The sequence below is a fragment of the Triticum dicoccoides genome, chromosome 1A (assembly GCF_002162155.2).
Source record: "Triticum dicoccoides isolate Atlit2015 ecotype Zavitan chromosome 1A, WEW_v2.0, whole genome shotgun sequence".
Classification (NCBI taxonomy): Eukaryota; Viridiplantae; Streptophyta; class Magnoliopsida; order Poales; family Poaceae; genus Triticum; species Triticum dicoccoides.
The window spans coordinates 516,281,909-516,304,558 of record NC_041380.1 but is presented as its reverse complement, the minus strand read 5'-3'; the positions used below and the strand labels follow the sequence as shown (position 1 = coordinate 516,304,558).

Sequence of the window (22,650 nt, the reverse complement as noted above, 5' to 3'; positions counted from 1 at the left end):
AAAGCGATGTTTTGGTCTTTGATTCTTGAGGGGCGCAGCCAGCCCCGATGTATTGAAACACCATCGGAGACTCATGAGGCTATCCGTGATCATTTACTCTGACAGGACAGACCTCTCTCACTGAAATGAAGGCATTAGAGAATTTCCCCACTACCCTCTTTGCCCTTTCGCGCGCGACTATTTCGGTGGTACCAAATCACAAGTGATTACATTTTCTTAGTAAAGTAATTGGAGTACTTAGTTTGGTGGCAGAGGAGACATAAATTCAGATTAATGACCTAAAAAATGCAGGAGTAGCAAACCGAATAAAGCAGTTCTTTTGGGAATCGTGTATATTGTTTTTCAGGGATAGATATACGACCGTTTCACCAGGTCTGCTGCTCTTTACTTCGCCAGCACTTGCCTTCGGAGCTAAGCATTGCAACGCATCCATCGCCATCGCCGTCGCCATCGCACAGCCAGCGCTGCTGCGTACCGCGTCCGTCGCGTCGGCGCACAGCCCCACCGCTGCCGCGTAGAGCGTCCGGCCCGTCCGTCGCCTATAGCTGTCGCGCTCGAGCCCCCGCAGATCACACGTCGCGCACAAAAACGGAATCCCTCTATCCCCACGTCGCTATAAAGTCCCGTCCCCCACTTCCCTCGATCAACATCGTCTCGGCTCACGGAACAGATCTGTTCTCTCTCAGACTCTCAGCAGCGGCCATCCGTCGTACACTCCTCTCTCGTCTCAGCGCACCCTCCGGACGCACGGCGGCGATGGCCGAGGCGGCGCAGGGCGGGGGGCTGCGCGGCCGCGGCGTGCTGCTGGGCGGCGTCCAGGACGCGCCGGCGGGGCGGGAGAACGACCTCGCAACCATCGAGCTCGCCCGCTTCGCCGTCGCCGAGCACAACACCAAGGCCGTAAGATCATCCCCACCCGACCCGATCCCAAGCCAATTGGCGTCCGATACGATTAACTGTAACTGATTAACCTGCTGGATCGGTGGTGAATTTTGCTGGGCGCAGAACGCGCTGCTGGAGTTCGAGAGGCTGGTGAAGGTGAGGCAGCAGGTGGTGGCCGGGTGCATGCACTACTTCACCATCGAGGTCAAGGAGGGCGGCGCCAAGAAGCTCTACGAGGCCAAGGTGTGGGAGAAGGCCTGGGAGAACTTCAAGCAGCTCCAGGACTTCAAGCCGGCCGCCTGAAAAGATGTAAATAAATATGTTATGTGAGCTCAACTGCTGAAGCTTGTGGCTGGGGCCTATCCAACATGTCAGCCTCACTGGATACTGGTGTAATATGATGAAATAAACCTGCTTCCTGCCTGATGTGTATGATTCCCACAAGTATTTTGCTTGTTTGTACTTCACCTCCCACATATCTCCAAAGCTTGATGTCTTGCATCACAAATAACACAAGATTGTCCGTTTCAAAAAATAATAATAACACAAGATTGTTAATCCCTAAAGCAAGAGAAAAATCCCACCTGGAAGAGCAAACTTCACAAATAACAAGATTGTTAAATCCCTAATGCAAGATAAAAATCCCACCTGGAAGAGAAAAATTCACAAATAACACAAGAAAAAATCCACCTGGAAGAGTGGAACCTCATAAGAGCTAACATAAGCATTATGACATAGCATTTGATCTAAAAGCAACCATGATTTACAACCGGCGAACATGTCTAGTTATATAGTCGCTACACTATATAGTTGCTACACAAGATACTAGCTACTACTGGCTATTGAGCAATCAACATATGTCACATCCTAAATTACTTCTGCAGCATCTGCGGGTACACATACTACAAGAGAATTGCTACTACATTGTCAAGCTGGGCCTGCTAGGATGTACATTATGTCATGTCTACCTATCAGCTTCTCAAACTAAATCCACGCTAGAGTCACATCATTCTTCATTGTCATAGTCTTCGTCCTCCTCTAATCTATGGTTTGACGACAGCGCAAACTGCACCGGGTCCATGGCCATCTTGTTCATCTCAGGCATTTGCCAGCCCAGGAAATCCTTGGTCGCCACTTCTTCTTTCAACTGTGAAACCGATGGTCCTGAAGTCTGGACTTGCGGCGCCACGGTCACCACAGGAGCTGAAGGCTGGACTTGCGGCGCCACTGTATCCTCCTCGTAGTCAGCAAGATCTAAGTTCAAGTCAATGTTCCTTAAGGAGGCCCTGGCATTGCTCAAAGGGGTGTGCTCTTTGGTTTCACTTGTGTCCAAAACCCCGTCTCCAATCTCTACCTTCAGGTGGCCTGGTTTGCTAAATTGGGCACAACCTAATTCATGGTGTTCAATCTCCCTCTCAGCTCCACGCCCAGCACGGCGACCTCTCCCACGTCCCCTCCCACGCCCTCTGCCGTTGCTTGTGTGGCATGCTGCCTCCTACATATGCAAAACTTTTATCAGCAAAAGGAGGTCGAATGGGCGACATAAAATGGGGTGATCATATATTGTGTCATACGAAACAAGCTACAGGCTGAATAGCAGAGAAAATGAAAACCCTGAGCTCATACTAAAAACTGTTCACAAAAATGCACATGTAAGTGTAACATATACAGAAAAGGTACAGGTCAGAAAGACTTACATTTCTTGTCCGCTTCGATTCCTCCTCGCTTTCATCCTCACCATGTTTCCTGATGACATTTCAGCAATTATTAAAGTTCATATAAACTCAAATTAACCAATTATTAAAGTTCATATCAGACTCTAATTAACCACAATTTGAAACCTTACCTTCTTTTGCCAAGCTTATCATCAACACTAGAATCAGGTGCACCCAAATCTGGAACTTTGCTGGCAACGTTCTTCAAAAAATCATACACATCGTAACTATGAATGCACTGTTTCCTGTAATAGCATAATACTGAATGAGATAATGGGACCATCAGAAAAAATAACAAATGTTTTGCTCAAGGAAATAATACATATATCAGGATCAAGAAAATAAGTCCCATTTCAACCACAAATTGAAATGATGCAACCACCACCCAACTGCATGTCCCTGAGGACCCCCACCAAGACGGTAATACCCCAAAATCAGCATAGACCACCACAAGACACATGCTTATCTACCTCTCTCTTTCAGTTCAAATCATGTATCAAGGAAGGTACTTTTACAGCTTCCATAATCCATATAACACGCTGCTGACTTTGGCACAAAGTAGCACCAGGGCCCAATCAGTTACTAAATAGGATTGACATATAAGCTAACCAACTATGACATTAAATTCAGTTCAAAAGGAGCTAGCCTATATTTGTTCCTGAAAATGTCATTGTGAAAGAGTACTAGAGCAATATCAGTACGTCAAAGCTTTTCACTTCTGATGTTTGTTATACAAGTGAATTTGTTTAGTAAAGCTGAAAATTGAAAAATAACAGCCAATGTGACAATGAAAGGTGGACCCTGAGGGCATGTCATCAGTGAAACGATGTTATTTTCCCATGTGATATTTGTAGTGTTACTGAGCAACTTGCTCATTGGTATATTTGGACACTACATAAACTACACAAGCGACAGAATGACAGTAGAACTGAACTTGAGGAAACAATTTATGGGTACAAAATTGCAAGAACAATGTATTGCCAAGAAAAATCAAAATGAGAAATGGTAATGCTTCCAAGGTTTTGCCATACTAATCAAAAAGTTCAACATGGTAATATAAATTATCTATCCAGTCAAACAAAAAGGTGTTTGGATATGACAAAACATATAAGGTCAAGGAAACTTACAGATGTGATGAACTCACTGTTTTGACCCCTTTTTCAACAGTGATGTTATATGTCCTATCACATAAGTCTTGCAAAAATAGCTCCAACGCTTTGGCTGCAAATCATGATATCAGAAAAAGATGTTAGTCGAAAGCACATGCATGATGTGAGTTACAAAAAGAAACTAAGAAAATATAAGCACGCAGGTGCACTATAAGAGGCCGAGTTGCTTTGCTATCGCATATAGCTTGCGTCAATCATATATCAACATTGTAGATGTTAACATTAATTAATTATACAGTTCAAATAAGCACATGCAATTAGGCTATACCTTGCTGTTGATGTTATCTATACTGCTTATAAAAGTAGGGGTTTGCTTTCTACAGATGAACCGGCATTTTTGTACATGCGTCTAAAATGGAATGGCTTACATTCGAAGTATGATCCGCTAGAGTGCCAATTCTCAAGTATCTTTAATTACTCTACTCACTCAATGTATGGTCCTATATAGCAAACAGCAGGTACACATCAACTCTTACCGCGGCTAAACTGTTCCCAGCCCCCCCCCCCTCTCATTTAATGTATGTCCTGCCATAGTCATCGAGTACGCCTAACGCCTAAGTACTCCACTCAATTTTGTGGTCCTTAATACTGTGTAATGTATACACAAGTTGTTCCCATGTCTAGCCCTCTCCAAGATTTCCCTTTCCCCGCACCATGGCTCCCCACCTAACTTGTGCCCATCTTCTCCTCTACCCAGTTTGACCCACCAGGACATGTAAAATAAATTGACTAGCTACAAATCAGGAGAACAGAGAAAGCCAAATCATCAAGACATGTTGGCAGCATATCGCTGAGCTAACAGGGTAGAGATGAGGTGCCTGGTGGAGGAGCCAGTCAGCGGTCACTCTGGCATGGAAATATGGTGGTGACGCACCTGTGGGGGAGGTGTAAAGGCAACTGTGGATGCATGCATTAATAAGGAGAATAGGCTTACATGGTTGACCATTGAGCCTGAACTCAGTTTCCCTGGCCCAAAGGATTAACATTTGCACCTTAGCTCTGATGACCTCAGTAGCAAGCTCCTCCTCTTAACAAGAAAGATGACTACCGTTGCTCTACATCTTCCCTATATGCTTTATGGTCAGTATGATTCTCTAGTTTGAAATAGAGATCTAGAATGACCATATATCAAATCATGTCATCTGAATCAAAGTGTAGTGCTGACTGACCGGCAGCTGCAAACGTGTCATGCTCCAAACAATACAAAACTCTGTAAAGATAAATTCAGAGGATCTATCCCTGTCAACTTCCCGAAAGGACCAAATAGTTCAATAATTTTGCCTATGTTTTGTTTACACCAAGAAGGAACAATAGATACTAATGTCTGCAATTATTTTTAGCTTCGGTTTGAATATGAGAAAATAAAAAGAAAGATGAAATTCCTATTGCAGTGGTCAACGCTGCCATTTCTGGAGCCCTTCAATGGAGCTATTTTGCCAACTACATTTAAGTAAGATAGTAATTATTATGTTTTTAAAGAGGCACAGCTTAGATAGACAAACGGTGTATGTAGCATATGTCTATGGCCTCTTCAAGACATGCTATCGAACTCTCTCGTTAACAACAGATGGCGAAAAAAAGATGATGTATGTAGTGAAATAACTCTGGAACTGATAAGAGGCGAGTCGAAGGAAAGTTCTGCAAACTTACAAACTGATAAGAGGCTGTGGAAAACTTACAAACTAGAACAGGTACAGCTAGAGCAATCTTGCCGACATCTTCATCTGCTTGCATGATCTTCTTAATCCGAGGCTGTATAACAAAGTACAAGAGGAAGCTGATATCACATTAACAGAAGAGTACCATGATACCATCTGAAAAGTAGTAGGAATCTGCCATTTTCAAATTATGACAACATGTCAATAATAAAACACTCATTAATCATAGTTATGATTGTTGCATACTACAGTGCAAATGGCCAATGATGCAACTTCGATGGAAAAGGACATGAGAGCGATAGTATTCACATGTGGTTATAAGCACAGGTCCTAGCAGATGAAGAAAAGAGATTCTGCTAGCCCTTGTGAAAGAAAGGGTAATGAAGAAGGTATCTCTATCCACTGTAGAAAAACTTTAGTATCATGAGGATTCCATTGTACAGCAAACATATGTCATCAAAACACTTGCATCTTCCCCCGAAGATGGACCAAAAACAGATCGGAGAATATACCATGCTTAGAATAAGATAAACACTCTACACTATATATTTTTATAGATCGTACACAGCTTTAACCAACACTCATTGCCTGTTGTGGGCCAGATGTTAAATAGTAGAATCCTACTGTATTTACCATTTGAAATATACTACAAAATCTGAACAGTACTAACTCATCAGGCTAAGAAGCTTCCCTGCCAGGTTGCCACCACAATCTATATCTAAACAATCATGATACCAATGTCAACAGATCAACAACTATAAAAAGAACTCACATGCTTGATTCTATAGTTAGCACTTTGTACCAACAATCGCGCTCCTCTTTTAATTTGGGAAAAAAGGAAGGAGCACTTGGTGTTCATTATGTGGGAATATTAGTTTAGGTACAATCGGCCCGGTTTGAAGCAAGCTACCGATCAAAATAGGGAACACCGCAGAAGACCTGGAGTTGATCATCTCTTGAGACAATTAAGCCACATCCGCTGAAGTTAAACTCTCATTCCTAAAAAAAGCTCATATTTATAAAAGAGTTATTTAATAATCATGTCCATCTTTTTTCAGTAAATAGTGAATGCAAGTAATTTCTGTTAACTTCGTTCCTTAAAGAACAAGCCTAGCAATTGAAGCACAAGGATGACCCAAGGATTTAATCATAACGAATTAGTCAAACATAAAATAAATTGACTCTAATATTAAATAATAAAGTAGATTAATAGCACACTCGTCCGCGGAAAGCCATATACTAGTGAAACGTTAACAGGGTAGGCAGAATCTACATAATCCAGGATTTTTCACGCATCCACCACCTACATCATATGCCCATCTATAACCGCAGCTTCATTGCCATCGGGACAGCGAACCATAGCCACCATAAAAACAAACGTACATGAAACAAGCCCAGGACGAGCACACGCGAGAGGCTAAAAATTCCAACCGTGCTGCGAAATCTACATATTATTTAGCGACAGCACCCAAAAATTCCCCAAACGTGCATCTATCAAGCCCAGCAATAGAGAGAAACAGACAAACATGCATATCGCAGGTCCGTTGGCCGTCAATTTACAGAAACCTAACCGCCGGAAACAAAACCTAGACGAAGCACACAGAAAAAATCGCGAAATCGACGGCGCGCACAGCGTGGGGGGGAGGCCTGAACCGGCAAAAAAAATCGCAGGGGCACGGGTCATACCGCGGGGAAGCGGGTGTCGAGCTTCTTCCTCATGGCGCGGAGCCGGCGGCGCCGGAGAGAGCGTCCCCGGCGGAGAGAACGCGGCGGCGGGAGGTCGGATCGGCGCGGCGGGCGAAGCGGGGGACATCGGATCGGAGGGGGGAGAAAGCCACAAACATAAATAGCGATTCGGATAGATTTCTGATTTGGGGATTAGGGTTTCCGTTATCGCTATCTTTTCACTTTTTTTACGGGAGAAAATAAAAACAAACTATTTTTTCCCCCATAAACAGCGCGGCCAATGGCCGCGCGAAGCGGGCAGAGGTGCGCGGACTCTCCGGCGCATGGACGCTAAGCTCCTGGACCCGGCGCATAGGCCTTGGCCTCACGTGCGGCGCTAAGACCGTAGTAGATGGTCCATGCTGTGGATGCGACGGACCGGGTCCACGGAGACGTTTCGCGGTGGGTAAAAGCTCAGCGCGATGTGGGGGCCCGCGTAGTTAGACCTCTCCCGAACCGTTTGCGCGTGCGGCCGCAGGTCAGCCGTCCGTGTCGCGTTCCCCGGATGAGGTGGGCCCCATGTTTCTGGCTGGTTCGTGGCGCTCCCTGTGTCCGCCGTCCGATTCGAGGGGTCGGCGGGATCCGGCGGCTGTGTCTCGTTCGTGGCCTTGGGCTGCGAGAGTCATCGTCCATTCTTGGGCTCTAGCTTTATCTGGGTACTTCCTCCGTTTTCTTTTTAGTTTGCATATAAAGTTGGTTTGTCTTAAAAAAATTGTTCATTTGCTCAAAAAAGAGTCAAAGTCGAACTTTATAATGTTTGACTAATTTTATTGGTAACAATAGCAATATTCACAATATGAAATCAATATTATTAGATGCATCATAAAATTAACTTTCATATACCATATAACTTTGATATTTGTAGATATTGACATTTTTTTATATAAATTTGTTGAAACTTTGTTTAGTTTGACTTTGATCAAAGTGTATATGTAGAGTAAAAAAGGAAACGGAGGGAGATGCTTTGACTTGTCTTTGTGAGCTAAGAATATATTGCCATGTTTGTTTTGTGGAGTGTTAACGTAAACGTAAAGGGAATCATGTTTCAGGGTGTAAGAGCACCTCCAACGCACCGACCCAATCGGACGTGCGTTTTATTCGCTTTTCATCTGTTTGGATCGGCCAGACAGACGTGTGCGTCGGCATTTTCATATTGGTCGGCAGGTGCGCCCAATGAAAGACGGGCCCAAATTTGCCGGTGTAGAAAAAAACTGGTCATAGAAATAAACATAATTAAACATTAAAGTGGTTGGTCAATCGCCGGCCAAAGTCCACTTAAACCTAATTAAAAACATTAATAAAAAGATATGCGCCCGCACGCTGCCCTAGACGTCCTCCGCCTTGCCCTTGCCCTTGACATCGCTATCGCCGCCGGTGAGGTCGATAAAGACGGGAGCAGGGCCAGCCCACCCAAACGCCGCTTGGTACACTGCCAAGGCAGCCTCCTCCGGCGTCTGCTGGGGCGCCGACATTGTGGCTAGCTGGGCACACTCTTCTTTCTCCTCCTCAAGCCGCAACGCCTCCGCATCGCGGCACAGCTGCTGCTCCCAAAGCATCTGCCGCTCGCCGTCGGCCTCCTCCTGGGCGAGCCAATGCGCCTTCCAGAGCTCAAGGTGGGCCGCCTCCTCCTCCGGCCTCGCGGCGTAGTGGACCGGAGGCGTGCTCATCCACTCACGGTACTCGTCGGTCCACGTGTAGGACTCCTCCGGCCAAGTGGGTGGAGGCGGCGAGCACTTTCGCGTCGGCTCCGGCTCCGGCTTGGGCTCGATGATGGGCAGCGCCGGTGGCGGTGGAGGCGAGTCGAAGAGCGGGGCGTGGACGAACTCTCCTGCCACCGACAAGGCGAGGGCGCGCTCCATCCCATCCCATTAGGCCTCCTCCTCGATCCTGCTCGCCTCCAACGCGTGCTGCAGGGCTTGCTCGGCTTGGTATGCCACCTCTTCGTCCTGCTCGTGCAGCAGAACCTCAGGTGGCGGAGGAGGAAGGTCGTGGTCGACGTGGACGCCCTGGCGGCGCTTCTCCTCGTGCTCTAGCGCGAACCAGCGCGACCAGTTGGGAGATTCTGGCGTGTAGGCGCGCATCCGCCGCTGCTCCGGAGACTGGAGTGAAGGCCTCGCGACACCGGCGAACCTCCTCGGCGTGCGCGCGCGACGTGCGTGGCACTGGCGGAATAGGGATCCGTTGCGGATCCAGATGTTGGGGAACGCAGTAATTTCAAAAAAAAAATCCTACGCACACGCAAGATCATGGTGATGCATAGCAACGAGAGGGGAGAGTGTCATCCGTGTACCCTCGTAGACCGTAAGCGGAAGCGTTATAAGAACACGGTTGATGTAGTCGTACATCTTCACAATCCGACCGATCCAAGTACCGAACGTACGACACCTCCGAGTTCAGCACACGTTCAGCTCGGTGACGTCCCACGAACTCCGATCCAGCAGAGCTTCGAGGGAGACTTCCGTCAGCACGACGGCGTGATGACGGTGATGATCATGCTACCGACATAGGGCTTCGCCTAAGCACCACTACGATATGATCGAGGTGGATTATGGTGGAGGGGGCACCGCACATGGCTAAAAGATCAACTTGTGTGTCTATGGGGTGCCCCCTGGCCACGTATATAAAAGAGGGAGGAGGAGGCCGGCCCTAGAGGGGGCGCGCCAAGTGTGGGGAGTCCTACTAGGACTCCCAAGTCCTAGTAGGATTCCCCTTTTCCTTTCCGGAGTGGGCGAGAAGAAAGAAGGAAAGAGAGAGGGGGTAGGAAATGGCAAGGGGGGCGCCGCCCCCTTTCCCCTAGTCTAATTTGGACCCATGGGGGCGCCTCCTTCCCTTTGGCCTGCCTCCTCTATTCCCGTATGGCCCAATAAGGCCCAATACTTCTCCCGATGAATTCCCGTAACTATCCGGTACTCCAAAAAATACCCGAATCACTCGGAACCTTTCCGATGTCCGAATATAGCCTTCCAATATATCAATCTTTACGTCTCGACCATTTCAAGACTCCTCGTCATGTTCCCGATCTCATCTGGGACTCTGAACAAACTTCGGTCATCAAATCACATAACTCATAATACAAATCGTCACAGAATGTTAAGCGTGCGGACCCTACGGGTTCGAGAACTATGTAGACATGATCGAGACTCATCTCCGTTCAATAACCAATAGCGGAACCTGGATGCTCATATTGGTTCCTACATATTCTATGAAGATCTTTATCGGTCAAACCGCATAACAACATATGTTGTTCCCTTTGTCATCGGTATGTTACTTGCCCGAGATTCGATCATCGGTATCTCAATACCTAGTTCAATTTCGTTACCGGCAAGTCTCTTTACTCGTTCCGTAATGCTACATCCCGTAACTAACTCATTAGCTACATTGCTTGCAAGGCTTATAGTGATGTACATTACCGAGAGGGCCCAGAGATACCTCTCCGACAATCGGAGTGACAAATCCTAATCTTGATCCATGTCAACTCAACAAACACCATCGGAGACACCTGTAGAGCACCTTTATAATCACCTAGTTACATTGTGACGTTTGGTAGCACACAAAGTGTTCCTCCGGTATTCGGGAGTTGCATGATCTCATAGTCATAGGAACATGTATAGTTATGGAGAAAGCAATAGCAACAAACTAATCGATCATCGTGCTAAGCTAACGGATGGGTCAAGTCAATCACATAATTCTCTAATGATGTGATCACGTTAACCAAATAACAACTCATGTCTATGGTTAGGAAACATAACCATCATTGATTCAACGAGCTAGTCAAGTAGAGGTAAACTAGTGGCACTCTGTTTGTCTATGTATTCACACATGTACTAAGTTTCCGATTAATACAATTCTAGCATGAATAATAAACATTTATGATGATATAAGGAAATATAAATAACAACTTTATTATTGCCTCTAGGGCATATTTCCTTCAGTCTCCCACTTGCACTAGAGTCAATAATCTAGTTCACATCGTCATGTGATTTAACACCAATAGTTCACATCTTTATGTGATTAGTTCACATCTCCATGTGACTAACACCCAAAGGGTTTACTAGAGTCAACAATCTAGTTCACATTGCTATGTGATTAACACCCAAAGAGTGATCATGTTTTGCTTGTGAGAGAAATTTAATCAACGGGTCTGTCACATTCAGAGCCGTATGTATTTTGCAAATTTGCTATGTCTATAATGCTTTCCACGGAGCTACTCTAGCTAATTGCTCCCACTTTCAATATGTATCTAGATTGAGACTTAGAGTCATTCAGATTGGTGTCAAAGCTTGCATCGACGTAACTCTTTACGACGAACTCTTTGTCACCTCCATAACCGAGAAACATTTCCTTATTCCACTAAGGATATTTTTGACCGTTGTCCAGTGATCCACTCCTGGATCACTATTGTACCCTCTTGCCAAACTTATGGTGAGGTACACAATAGGTCTGGTACATAGCATAGCATACTTTATAGAACCTATGACTGAGGCATAGGGAACGACTTTTCATTCTCTTTCTATTTTCTGTCGTGGTCGGGTTTTGAGTCTTTACTCAACTTCACACCTTACAACACAGGCAAGAACTCCTTTGACTTTTCCATTTTGAACTACTTCAAAAACTTGTCAAGGTATGTACTCATTGAAAAATATATCAAGCGTCTTGATCTATCTCTATAGATCTTGATGCTCAATATGTAAGTAGCTTCATCGAGGTCTTTCTTTGAAAAACTCTTTTCAAACACTCCTTTATGCTTTCCAGAAAATTCTACATTATTTCCGATCAACAATATGTCATTCACATATACTTATCAGAAATGTTGTAGTGCTCCCACTCACTTTCTTGTAAATATAGACTTCACCGCAAGTCTGTATAAAACCATATGCTTTGATCACTTTATCAAAGCATATATTCCAACTCCGAGATGCTTGCACCATTCCATAGATGGATCGCTAGAGCTTGCTCACTTTGTTAGCACCTTTAGGATCGACAAAACCTTCTGGTTGCATCATATACAACTCTTCTTTAAGAAATCCATTAAGGAATGCAGTTTTGACATTCATTTGCCAGATTTCATAAAATGCGGCAAGTGCTAACATGATTCAGACAGACTTTTAAGCATCGATACGAGTGAGAAAATCTCATTGTAGTCAACACCTTGAACTTGTCGAAAACATTTTGCGACAATTCGAGCTTTGTAGATAGTAACACTACTATCAGCGTCCGTCTTCCTCTTGAAAATCCATTTATTCTCAATGACTTACCGATCATCGGGCAAGTCAATCAAAGTCCATACTTTGTTCTCATACATGGATCCCATCTCAGATTTCATGGCCTCAAGCCATTTCGCGGAATCTGGGCTCATCATCACTTCCTCATACTTCCTAGGTTCTTCATGGTCTAGTAACATGACTTCCAGAAAGGATTACCGTACCACTCTAGTGCGGACCATACTCTGGTTGTCCTACGAGGTTTGGTAGTAACTTGATCTGAAGTTTCATGATCATCATCATTAACTTCCTCACTAATTGGTGTAGAAATCACCAGAACTAATTTATGTGATGAACTACTTTGCAATTCGTGATAAGGTACAATTATCTCATCAAGTTCTACATTCCTCCCACTCACTTCTTTCGAGAGAAACTCCTTCTCTAGAAAGGATCCACTTTTAGCAACAAAGATCTTGCCTTCGGATCTGTGATAGAAGGTGTACCCAACAGTTTCCTTTGGGTTTTCTATGAAGACACATTTTTCCGATTTGGGTTCGTGCTCATCAGGTTGAAACTTTTTCACATAAGCATCACAACCCCAAACTTCAAGAAACAACAACTTAGGTTTCTAGCCAAACCACAGTTCATATGGTGTCATCTCAATGGATTTAGATGGTTCCCTATTTAACGTGAATGCAACTGTCTCTAATGCATAACCCCAACATGATAGTGATAAGTCGGTAAGAGACATCATAGATCGCACCATATCTAATAAAGTACGGTTATGACGTTCGGACACACCATTACGTTGTGGTGTTCCAGGTGGCGTGAGTTGCGAAACTATTCCGCATTGTTTCAAATGAAGACCAAACTTGTAACTCAAATATTCTCATCCACGATTAGATCGCATAAACTTTATTTTCTTGTTACGATGATTTTCCACTTCACTCTGAAATTCTTTGAAATTTTCAAATGTTTCAGACTTATGTTTCATCAAGTAGATATACCCATATCAGCTCAAATCATCTGTGAAAGTCAGAAAATAACGATACCCACCGCGAGCCTCAATACTCATCGGATTACATACATCAGTATGTATTATTTCTAATAAGTCAGTTGCTTGCTCCATTGTTCCAGAGAACGGAGTTTTAGTCATCTTGCGCCCATGAGGCATGGTTCGCAAGCATCAAATGATTCATAATCAAGTGATTCCAAAAGCCCATCAGCATGGAGTTTCTTCATGCGCTTTACACCAATATGACCTAAACGGCAGTGCCACAAATAAGTTGCACTATCATTATTAACTTTGCATCTTTTAGCTTCAATATTATGAATATATGTATCACTACGATCAAGATTCAATAAACCATTCACCTTGGGTGTATGACCATTGAAGGTTTTATTCATTTAAACAGAAAAACAATTATTCTCTAACTTTAAATGAATAACCGTATTGCAATAAACATGATCAAATCATATTCATGCTTAATGCAAACACCAAATAACATTTATTTAGGTTCAACACTAATCCCGAAAGTATAGGGAGTGTGCGATGATGATCATATCAATCTTGGAACCACTTCCAACACACATCATCACTTCACCCTTAACTAGTCTCTGTTCATTCTGCAACTCCTGTTTCGAGTTACTAATCTTTAGCAACCAAACTAGTATCAAATACTGAGGGGTTGCTATAAACACTAGTAAAGTACACACCAATAACATGTATATCAAATATAACTTTGTTCACTTTGCCATCCTTCTTATCCGCCAAATACTTGGGGCAGTTCTGCGTCCAATGACCAGTCCCTTTCCAGTAGAAGCACTTAGTCTCAGGCTCAGGTCTAGACTTGGGCTTCTTCACTTGAGCAACAACTTGCTTGCCGTTCTTCTTGAAGTTCCCCTTCTTCCCTTTGCCCTTTTTTCTTGAAACTAGTGGTCTTGTCAACCATCAACACTTGATGCTTTTCTTGATTTCTACCTTCGTCGATTTCAGCATCACGAAGAGCTTGGGAATCGTTTCCATTATCCCTTGCATATTATAGTTCATCATGAAGTTCTAGAAACTTGGTGATAGTGACTAGAGAACTCTGTCAATCACTATATTATCTGGAAGATTAACTCCCACTTGATTCAAGTGATTGTAGTACTCAGACATTCTGAGCACATGCTCACTAGCTGAGCTATTCTCCTCCATCTTGTAGGCAAAGTACTGTCAGAGGTCTTATACCTCTTGACATGGGCATGAGTATGAAATACCAATTTCAACTCTTGGAACATCTTATATGCTCTGTGGCGTTCAAAACATTTTTGAAGTCCCGGTTCTAAGTCGTAAAGCATGGTGCACTAAACTATCAAGTAGTCATCATACCGAGCTTTGCCAAAATGTTCATAACGTCTGCATTTGCTCCTGCAATAGGCCTGTCACCTAGCGGTGCATCAAGGACATAATTCTTCTGTGCAGCAATGAGGATAATCCTCAGATCATGAACCTAGTCCGCATCATTGCTACTATCATCTTTCAACATAGTTTTTCTCTAGGAACATATCAAAAATAAACGGGGAGCTACATCACCAGCAATTGATCTACAACATAGATATACAAATACTATCAGGACTAGGTTAATGATAAATTAAAGTTCAATTAATCATACTCCCTCCGTTCGGAATTACTTGTCGCAGAAATGGATGTATCTAGACGTATTTTAGTTCTAGATACATCCATTTTCGAGACAAGTAATTCCGAACGGAGGGATTATTACTTAAGAACTCCCACTTAGATAGACATCCCTCTAGTCATCTAAATGATCACGTGATCCAAATCAACTAAACCATGTCCAATCATCACGTGAGATGGAGTAGTTTTCAATGGTGAACATCACTATGTTGATCATATCTACTATATGATTCAGGCTCGACCTTTCGGTCTCCACTGCTCCGAGGCCATATCTGCATATGCTAGGCTCGTCAAGTTTAACCCGAGTATTCCACATGTGCAAAACTGGCCTGCACCCGTTGTATGTGAACGTAGAGCTTATCACACCCGATCATCACGTGGTGTCTCGGCACGACGAACTGTCGCAACGGTGCATACTCAGGGAGAACACTTATACCTTGAAATTTAGTGAGAGATCATCTTATAATGCTACCACCGAACTGATACGTCCATTTTGCATCATGCTTTTATATCAATATTTATTGCATTATGGGCTGTTATTACACATTATATCACAATACTTATGCCTATTCTCTCTTATTTTACAAGGTTTACACAAAGAGGGAGAATGCCGGCAGCTGGGATTCTGGGCTGGAAAAGGAGAAAATATTAGAGACCTATTCTGCACAGCTCCAAAAGTCTTGAAACTTCACGGGAGATGTTTTCCAAATATATAAAAAATACTCAGCGGAAGAAACTCACCAGGGGGGTCATACCCTGCCCACGAGGGTGGGGGCGCGCCCTACCCCCAAGGCGTGCCGCCTACGTCATGGGCCCCCTGGTGGCCCTTCGGTGACCATCTTCTGCTATATGGAGTCTTTCAGTGGGAAAACAATCATAAGCCATCTTCTCGGACGAAACTCTACCGCCACGAGGCGGAACCTCGGTGGAATCAATCTAGGGCTCTGGCGGAGCTGTTCTGCCGGGGAAACTTCCCTCCCGGAGGGGGAAATCATCGCCATCGTCATCACCAACGCTCCTCTCATCGGGAGAGGGCAATCTCCCTCAACATCTTCATCAGCACCATCTCATCTCAAAACCCTAGTTCATCTCTTGTATCCAATTCTTGTCTCCAAGTCCGGGATTGGTGCTAGTAGTGTTAATTACTCCTTGTAGTTGATGCTAGTTGGTTTAATTGGTGGAAGATCATATGTTCAGATCCTATATGCATATTAATACCCCTGTGGTTATGAACATGTTTATGCTTTGTGAGTAATTACTTTTGTTCCTGAGGACATGGGAGAAGTCTTGCTATTAGTAGTCATGTGAATTTGGTATTCGTTTGATATTTTGATGAGATGTATGTTGTCTCTCCTCTAGTGGTGTTATGTGAACGTCGACTACATGACACTTCACCATTATTTGGGCCTAGAGGAAGGCATTGGGAAGTAATAAGGAGATGATGGGTTGCTAGAGTGACAGAAGCTTAAACCCTAGTTTATGCGTTGCTCCGTAAGGGGCTGATTTGGATCCATATGTTTCATGATATGGTTAGCTTTACCTTAATACTTTTGTTGTAGTTGCGGATGCTTGCAATAGAGGTTAATCATAAGTGGGATGCTTGTCCAAGTAAGGGCAGCACCCAAGCACCGGTCCACCCACATACCAAATTATCAAAGTACCGAACGCGAATCATATGAACGTGATGAAAACTAGCTTGACGATATTCCCATGTGTCCTCGGGAGCGCTTTACATCATATAAGAGTTTGTCCAGGCTTGTCCTTTGCTACAAAAGGATTGGGCCACCTTGCTGCACTTTAGTTACCTTTTGTTACTTGTTGCTTGTTACAAATTATCCTATCACAAAACTATCTGTTACCACTTATTTCAGTACTTGCAGAGAATACCTTGCTGGAAACCGCTTATCATTTCCTTCTACTCCTCGTTGGGTTCGACACTCTTACTTATCGAAAGGACTACGATAGATCCCCTATACTTGTGGGTCATCAAGACTCTTTTCTGTCACCGTTGCCGGGGAGTGAAGCGCCTTTGATAGGTGGAATTTGCTAAGGAAAAATTTATATAGTGTGCTGAAATTTACTGTCACTTGTTACTATGGAAAGTAACCCTCCGAGGGGCTTGTTTGGGGTATCTTCACCCCGACCAGTAGAGCAAAGAGTTGCTCCTCAACCTATTGAACCTACTGAAAATGAAAATGAAAATGAAAATGAAAATGAAAATGCTTGCTTTGAAGTTCCTGCGGGTATGATAGAAAAACCGCTAGCTAATCCTTTTTAGGAGATGGAACAAAACATCCCGATGAACATCTGATATATGTGGATGAAGTTTGTGGATTATTTAAGCTTGCAGGTATACCCGGAGATGTTGTTAAGAAGAAGGTATTCCCCTTATCTTTGAGGGAAGATGAATCGACGTGGTATAGGCTATGTGATGATATGAGGTCTTGGAATTACAAACGATTGAAATTGGAATTTCATCAGAAGTTTTATCCTATGCATCTTGTTCATCGTGATCGCAATTATATATATATAATTTTTGGCCTCGCGAAGGAGAAAGCATCGCTCAAGCTTGGGGGAGGCTTAAATCAATGTTATATTCATGCCCCAATCATGAGCTCTCAAGAGAAATGATTATTCAAAAATTTTATGCTCGGCTTTCTGGTAACAATCGCACCATGCTTGATACTTCTTGTGCTGGCTCTTTTAGGATGAAGACTATTGAATTCAAATGGAATTTATTGGAGAGAATTAAACACAACTCTGAAGATTGGGACCTCGACAATGGTAAGGAGTCAGGTATGACACCTAGTTTTGATTATGTTAAATCTTTTATGGATACTGATATTTTTCGTAAATTTAGCACTAAATATGGACTTGACTCTGAGATAGTAGCTTCTTTCTGTGAATCTTTTACTGCTTATGTTGATCTCCCCAAGGAGAAGTGGTTTAAATATCATCCTCCCATAGAAGTAAAAGTAGCTGCACCTATTAAAGTTGAAGAAAAGACTATGCTACCTCTTGAGCTTGCGTTGTATTTCCCCGAAGAGGAAGGGATGATGGAGCAGAGTAGCGTAAGTATTTCCCTCAGTTTTTGAGAACCAAGGTATCAATCCAGTAGGAGGCCACGCTCAATTCCCTCGTACCTGCACAAAACGATAGCTACTCGCAACCTACGTGATTGGGGTTGTCAATCCCTTCACGGTCACTTACGAGAGTGAGATCTGATAGATATAATATTTTTGGTATTTTTGGTATAAAGATGCAAAGTAAAAAGTAAAAGGCAAAGTAAAAGCAAAACAAGATTAAAGTGATGGAGATTGATATGATGAGAATAGACCCGGGGGCCATAGGTTTCACTAGTGGCTTCTCTCAAGAGCATAAGTATTCTACGGTGGTGAAAAAATTACTGTTGAGCAATTAACAGAATTGAGCATAGTTATGAGAATATCTAGGCATGATCATGTATATAGGCATCACGTCCGTGACAAGTAGACCGAAATGATTCTGCATCTACTACTATTACTCTACTCATCGACTGCTATCCAGCATGCATCTAGAGTATTAAGTTAAAAACAGAGTAACGCCTTAAGCAAGATGACATGATGTAGAGAGATAAATTCATGCAATATGAAATAAACCCCATCTTGTTATCCTCGATGGCAATGATGCAATACGTGCCTTGATGCCCCTTCTGTCACTGGGAAAGGACACCGCAAGATCGAACCCAAAGCTAAGCACTTCTCCCATGGCAAGAACTACCAATCTAGTTGGCCAAACCAAACGGATAATTCAAAGAGACTTGCAAAGATAACCAATCATACATAAAAGAATTCAGAGAAGATTCAAATATTATTCATAGATAGACTTGATCATAAACCCACAATTCATCGTTCTCAACAAACACACCGCAAAAACAAGATTACATCAAATAGATCTCCACAAGAGAGGGGGAGAACTTTGTATTGAGATCCAAAAAAGAGAGAAGAAGCCATCTAGCTACTAACTATGGACCCGAAGGTCTGAGGTAAACTACTCACACTTCATCGGAGGGGCTATGATGATGTAGAAGCCCTCCGTGATGACGGCCCTCTCCGGCGGAGCTCCGGAACATGCCCCAAGATGGGATCTCGTGGATACAAAAAGTTGCAGCGGTGGAATTAGGGTTTTGGCTCCGTATCTGTTCGTTTGGGGGTATGTAGGTATATATAGGAGGAAGGAGTACGTCGGTGGAGCATCGAGGGGCCCACGAGGCAGGGGGCGCACCCTGGGGGGCCCACCCTCGTGACCGCCTCTTTGACTCCTTAGAGTAGGGTCCAAGTCTCCTGGATCACGTTCGGTGAGAAAATCATGTTCCCGAAGATTTTATTCCGTTTGGACTCCGTTTGATATTCCGTTTCTTCGAAACACTGAAATAAGCAAAAAACAACAATTCTGGGCTGGGCCTCTAGTTAATAGGTTAGTCCCAAAAATAATATAGAAGTGGAAAATAAAGCCCAATATAGTCCAAAACAGTAGATAATATAGCATGGAGCAATCAAAAATTATAGATACGTTGGAGACGTATCACGCATCCCCAAGCTTAATTCCTGCTCGTCCTCGAGTAGGTAAATGATAAAAAGAGAATTTTTGATGCAGAGTGCTACTTGGCATAATTTTAATGCAAATCTTCTTAATTGTGGTATGAATATTCAGATTAGGAAGATTCAGGAAAAAAGTTTATATTGACATAAAAATAATAATACTTCAAGCAAACCAACAAAGCAATTATGTTTTCTTAAAGTAACATGGCCAAAGAAAGTTCATCCCTACAAAATCATATAGTATAGTCATGCTCCATTTTCGTCACACAAGAATGCTCTCATCATGCACAACCCCGATGACAAGCCAAGCAATTGTTTCATACCTTAATAATTTCAAACTCATAAACTTTCACGCAATACATGAGCGTGAGCCATGGATATTGAAGGAAATATGCCCTAGAGGCAATAATAAAGTTATTATTTATTTCCTTATATCATGAAGAAAGTTTATTATTCATGCTAGAATTGTATTAACCGGAAACATAATACATGTGTGAATACATAGACAAACAGAGTGTCACTAGTATGCCTCTACTTGACTAGCTCATTAATCAAAGATGGTTATGTTTCCTAACCATGGACAAAGAGTTGTTATTTGATTAACGGGATCACATCATTAGTTGAATGATCTGATTGACATGACCCATTCCATTAGCTTAGCACCCGATCGTTTAGTATGTTGCTATTGCTTTCTTCATGACTTATACATGTTCCTATGACTATGAGATTATGCAACTCCCGTTTGCCAGAAGAACACTTTGTGTGCTACCAAACGTCACAACGTAACTGGGTGATTATAAAGGAGCTCTACAGGTGTATCCAAAGGTACATGTTGGGTTGGCGTATTTCGAGATTAGGATTTGTCACTCCGATTGTCGGAGAGGTATCTCTGGGCCCTCTCGGTAATGCACATCACTTAAGCCTTGCAAGCATTGCAACTAATGAGTTAGTTGCGGGATGATGTATTACAGAACGAGTAAAGAGACTTGCCGGTAATGAGATTGAACTAGGTATAGGATACCGACGATCGAATCTCGGGCAAGTAACATACCGATGACAAAGGGAACAACGTATGTTGTTATGCGGTCTGACTGATAAAAGATCTTCGTAGAATATGTAGGAGACAATATGAGCATCCAGGTTCCGCTATTGGTTATTGACCGGAGACGTGTCTCGGTCATGTCTACATTGTTCTCGAACCCGTAGGGTCCGCACGCTTAAGGTTACGATGACAGTTATATTATGAGTTTATGCATTTTGATGTACCGAAGGTTGTTCGGAGTCCCGGATGTGATCACGGACATGACGAGGAGTCTTGAAATGGTCGAGACATAAAGATTGATATATTGGAAGCCTATGTTTGGATATCGGAAGTGTTCCGGGTGAAATTGGGATTTTACCGGAGTACCGGGAGGTTACCGGAACCCCCCGGGAGGTATATGGGCCTTAGTGGGCCTTAGTGGAAGAGAGGAGAGGTGGCCAGAGATGGCCCCCCCCCTTGGTCCAAATTGGACAAGGAGAGGGGGCGGCCCCCCTTCCTCCTCTCTCTCCTCTTCCCCCCCTCCACGAATCCTATTCCAACTAGGAAAAGGGGGGGAGTCCTACTCCTTCTGGGAGTAGGACTCCTCCTGGCGCGCCACACCTTGGCCGGCTGGCCCCCTCCCTTGAACCTTTATATACGGAGGCAGGGGCACCCCTAGAGACACAAGTTGATCCACGTGATCATATTCTTAGCCGTGTGCGGTGCCCCCTTACACCATAGTCCTCGATAATATTGTAGCGGTGCTTAGGCGAAGCCCTGCGACGGTAGTACATCAAGATCGTCACCATGCCGTCGTGCTGACGGAAATCTTCCCCAACACTTTGCTGGATTAGAGTCCGGGGATCGTAATCGAGCTGAACGTGTGCTAGAACTCTTGTAGGTGCTGTAGTTTCGGTGCTTGATCGGTCGGGCCGTGGAGACGTACGACTACATCAACCAAACGGTTCCGTTGTCGATCTACAAGGGTACGTAGATCATACTCTCCCCTCTCGTTGTTATGCATCACCATGATCTTGCGTGAGCATAGGAATTTTTTTGAAATTACTACGAAACCCAACAGTGGCATCCGAGCCTAGGTTTTATATGTTGATGTTATATGCACGAGTAGAACACAAGTGAGTTGTGAGCGATATAAGTCATACTGCTTACCAGCATGTCATACTTTGGTTCGGCGGTATTGTTGGACGAAGCGGCCCGGACCGACATTACGCGTACGCTTACGCGAGACCGGTTCTCCCGACGTGCTTTGCACATAGGTGGCTTGCGGGTGACAGTTTCTCCAACTTTAGTTGAACCAAGTGTGGCTATGCTCGGTCCTTGCGAAGGTTAAAACAGCACCAACTTGACAAACTATCGTTGTGGTTTTGATGCGTAGGTAAGTTTGGTTCTTGCTTAAGCCCATAGCAACCACGTAAAACATGCAACAACAAAGTAGAGGACGTCTAACTTGTTTTTGCAGGGCATGTTGTCATGTGATATGGTCAAGACATGATGCTAAATTTTATTGTATGAGATGATCATGTTTTGTAACCGAGTTATCGGCAACTGGCAGGAGCCATATGGTTGTCGCTTTATTGTATGCAATGCAATCGCGCTGTAATGCTTTACTTTATCACTAAGCGGTAGCGATAGTCGTGGAAGCATAAGATTGGCGAGACGACAACGATGCTACGATGGAGATCAAGGTGTCGCGCCGGTGACGATGGTGATCATGACGGTGCTTCGGAGATGGAGATCACAAGCACAAGATGATGATGGCCATATCATATCACTTATATTGATTGCATGTGATGTTTATCTTTTATGCATCTTATCTTGCTTTAATTGACGGTAGCATTATAATATGATCTCTCACTAAATTATCAAGAAGTGTTCTCCCTGAGTATGCACCGTTGCGAAAGTTCTTCGTGCTGAGACACCACGTGATGATCGGGTGTGATAGGCTCTACGTTCAAATACAACGGGTGCAAAACAGTTGCACACGCGGAATACTCAGGTTAT

At 43.7% G+C, this 22,650-nt stretch overlaps 2 protein-coding genes across 3 annotated transcripts; one reads left to right on the top strand and one right to left on the bottom strand.

Annotated features, from left to right (window-relative positions):
- The first annotated feature begins 593 nt into the window (after nt 1-593).
- Nucleotides 594-1,344, top strand: LOC119284909 (cysteine proteinase inhibitor). The gene is made up of 2 exons (XM_037564089.1): nt 594-900; nt 1,006-1,344. The coding sequence occupies exons 1-2, from the start codon at nt 757-759 to the stop codon at nt 1,183-1,185; spliced, it is 324 nt and encodes a 107-aa protein (XP_037419986.1). The 5' UTR covers nt 594-756; the 3' UTR covers nt 1,186-1,344.
- A 247-nt stretch (nt 1,345-1,591) lies between these two features.
- On the bottom strand, nt 1,592-7,316 carry LOC119284893 (dr1-associated corepressor homolog). Of its 2 annotated transcripts, none has more exons than XM_037564073.1 (6): nt 7,111-7,316; nt 5,446-5,518; nt 3,725-3,818; nt 2,729-2,842; nt 2,580-2,628; nt 1,592-2,377 (listed from the first exon to the last, which is right to left on the bottom strand). In XM_037564073.1, exons 1-6 carry the CDS (start codon nt 7,141-7,143, stop codon nt 1,889-1,891), a joined length of 852 nt encoding a protein of 283 aa, XP_037419970.1. In that variant the 5' UTR covers nt 7,144-7,316; the 3' UTR covers nt 1,592-1,888. The 2 variants fall into 2 exon arrangements, with proteins under 2 accessions (XP_037419970.1, XP_037419979.1); XM_037564082.1 differs by lacking the exon at nt 7,111-7,316 and adding an exon at nt 4,701-4,832.
- Between the last annotated feature and the right edge of the window lie 15,334 nt (nt 7,317-22,650).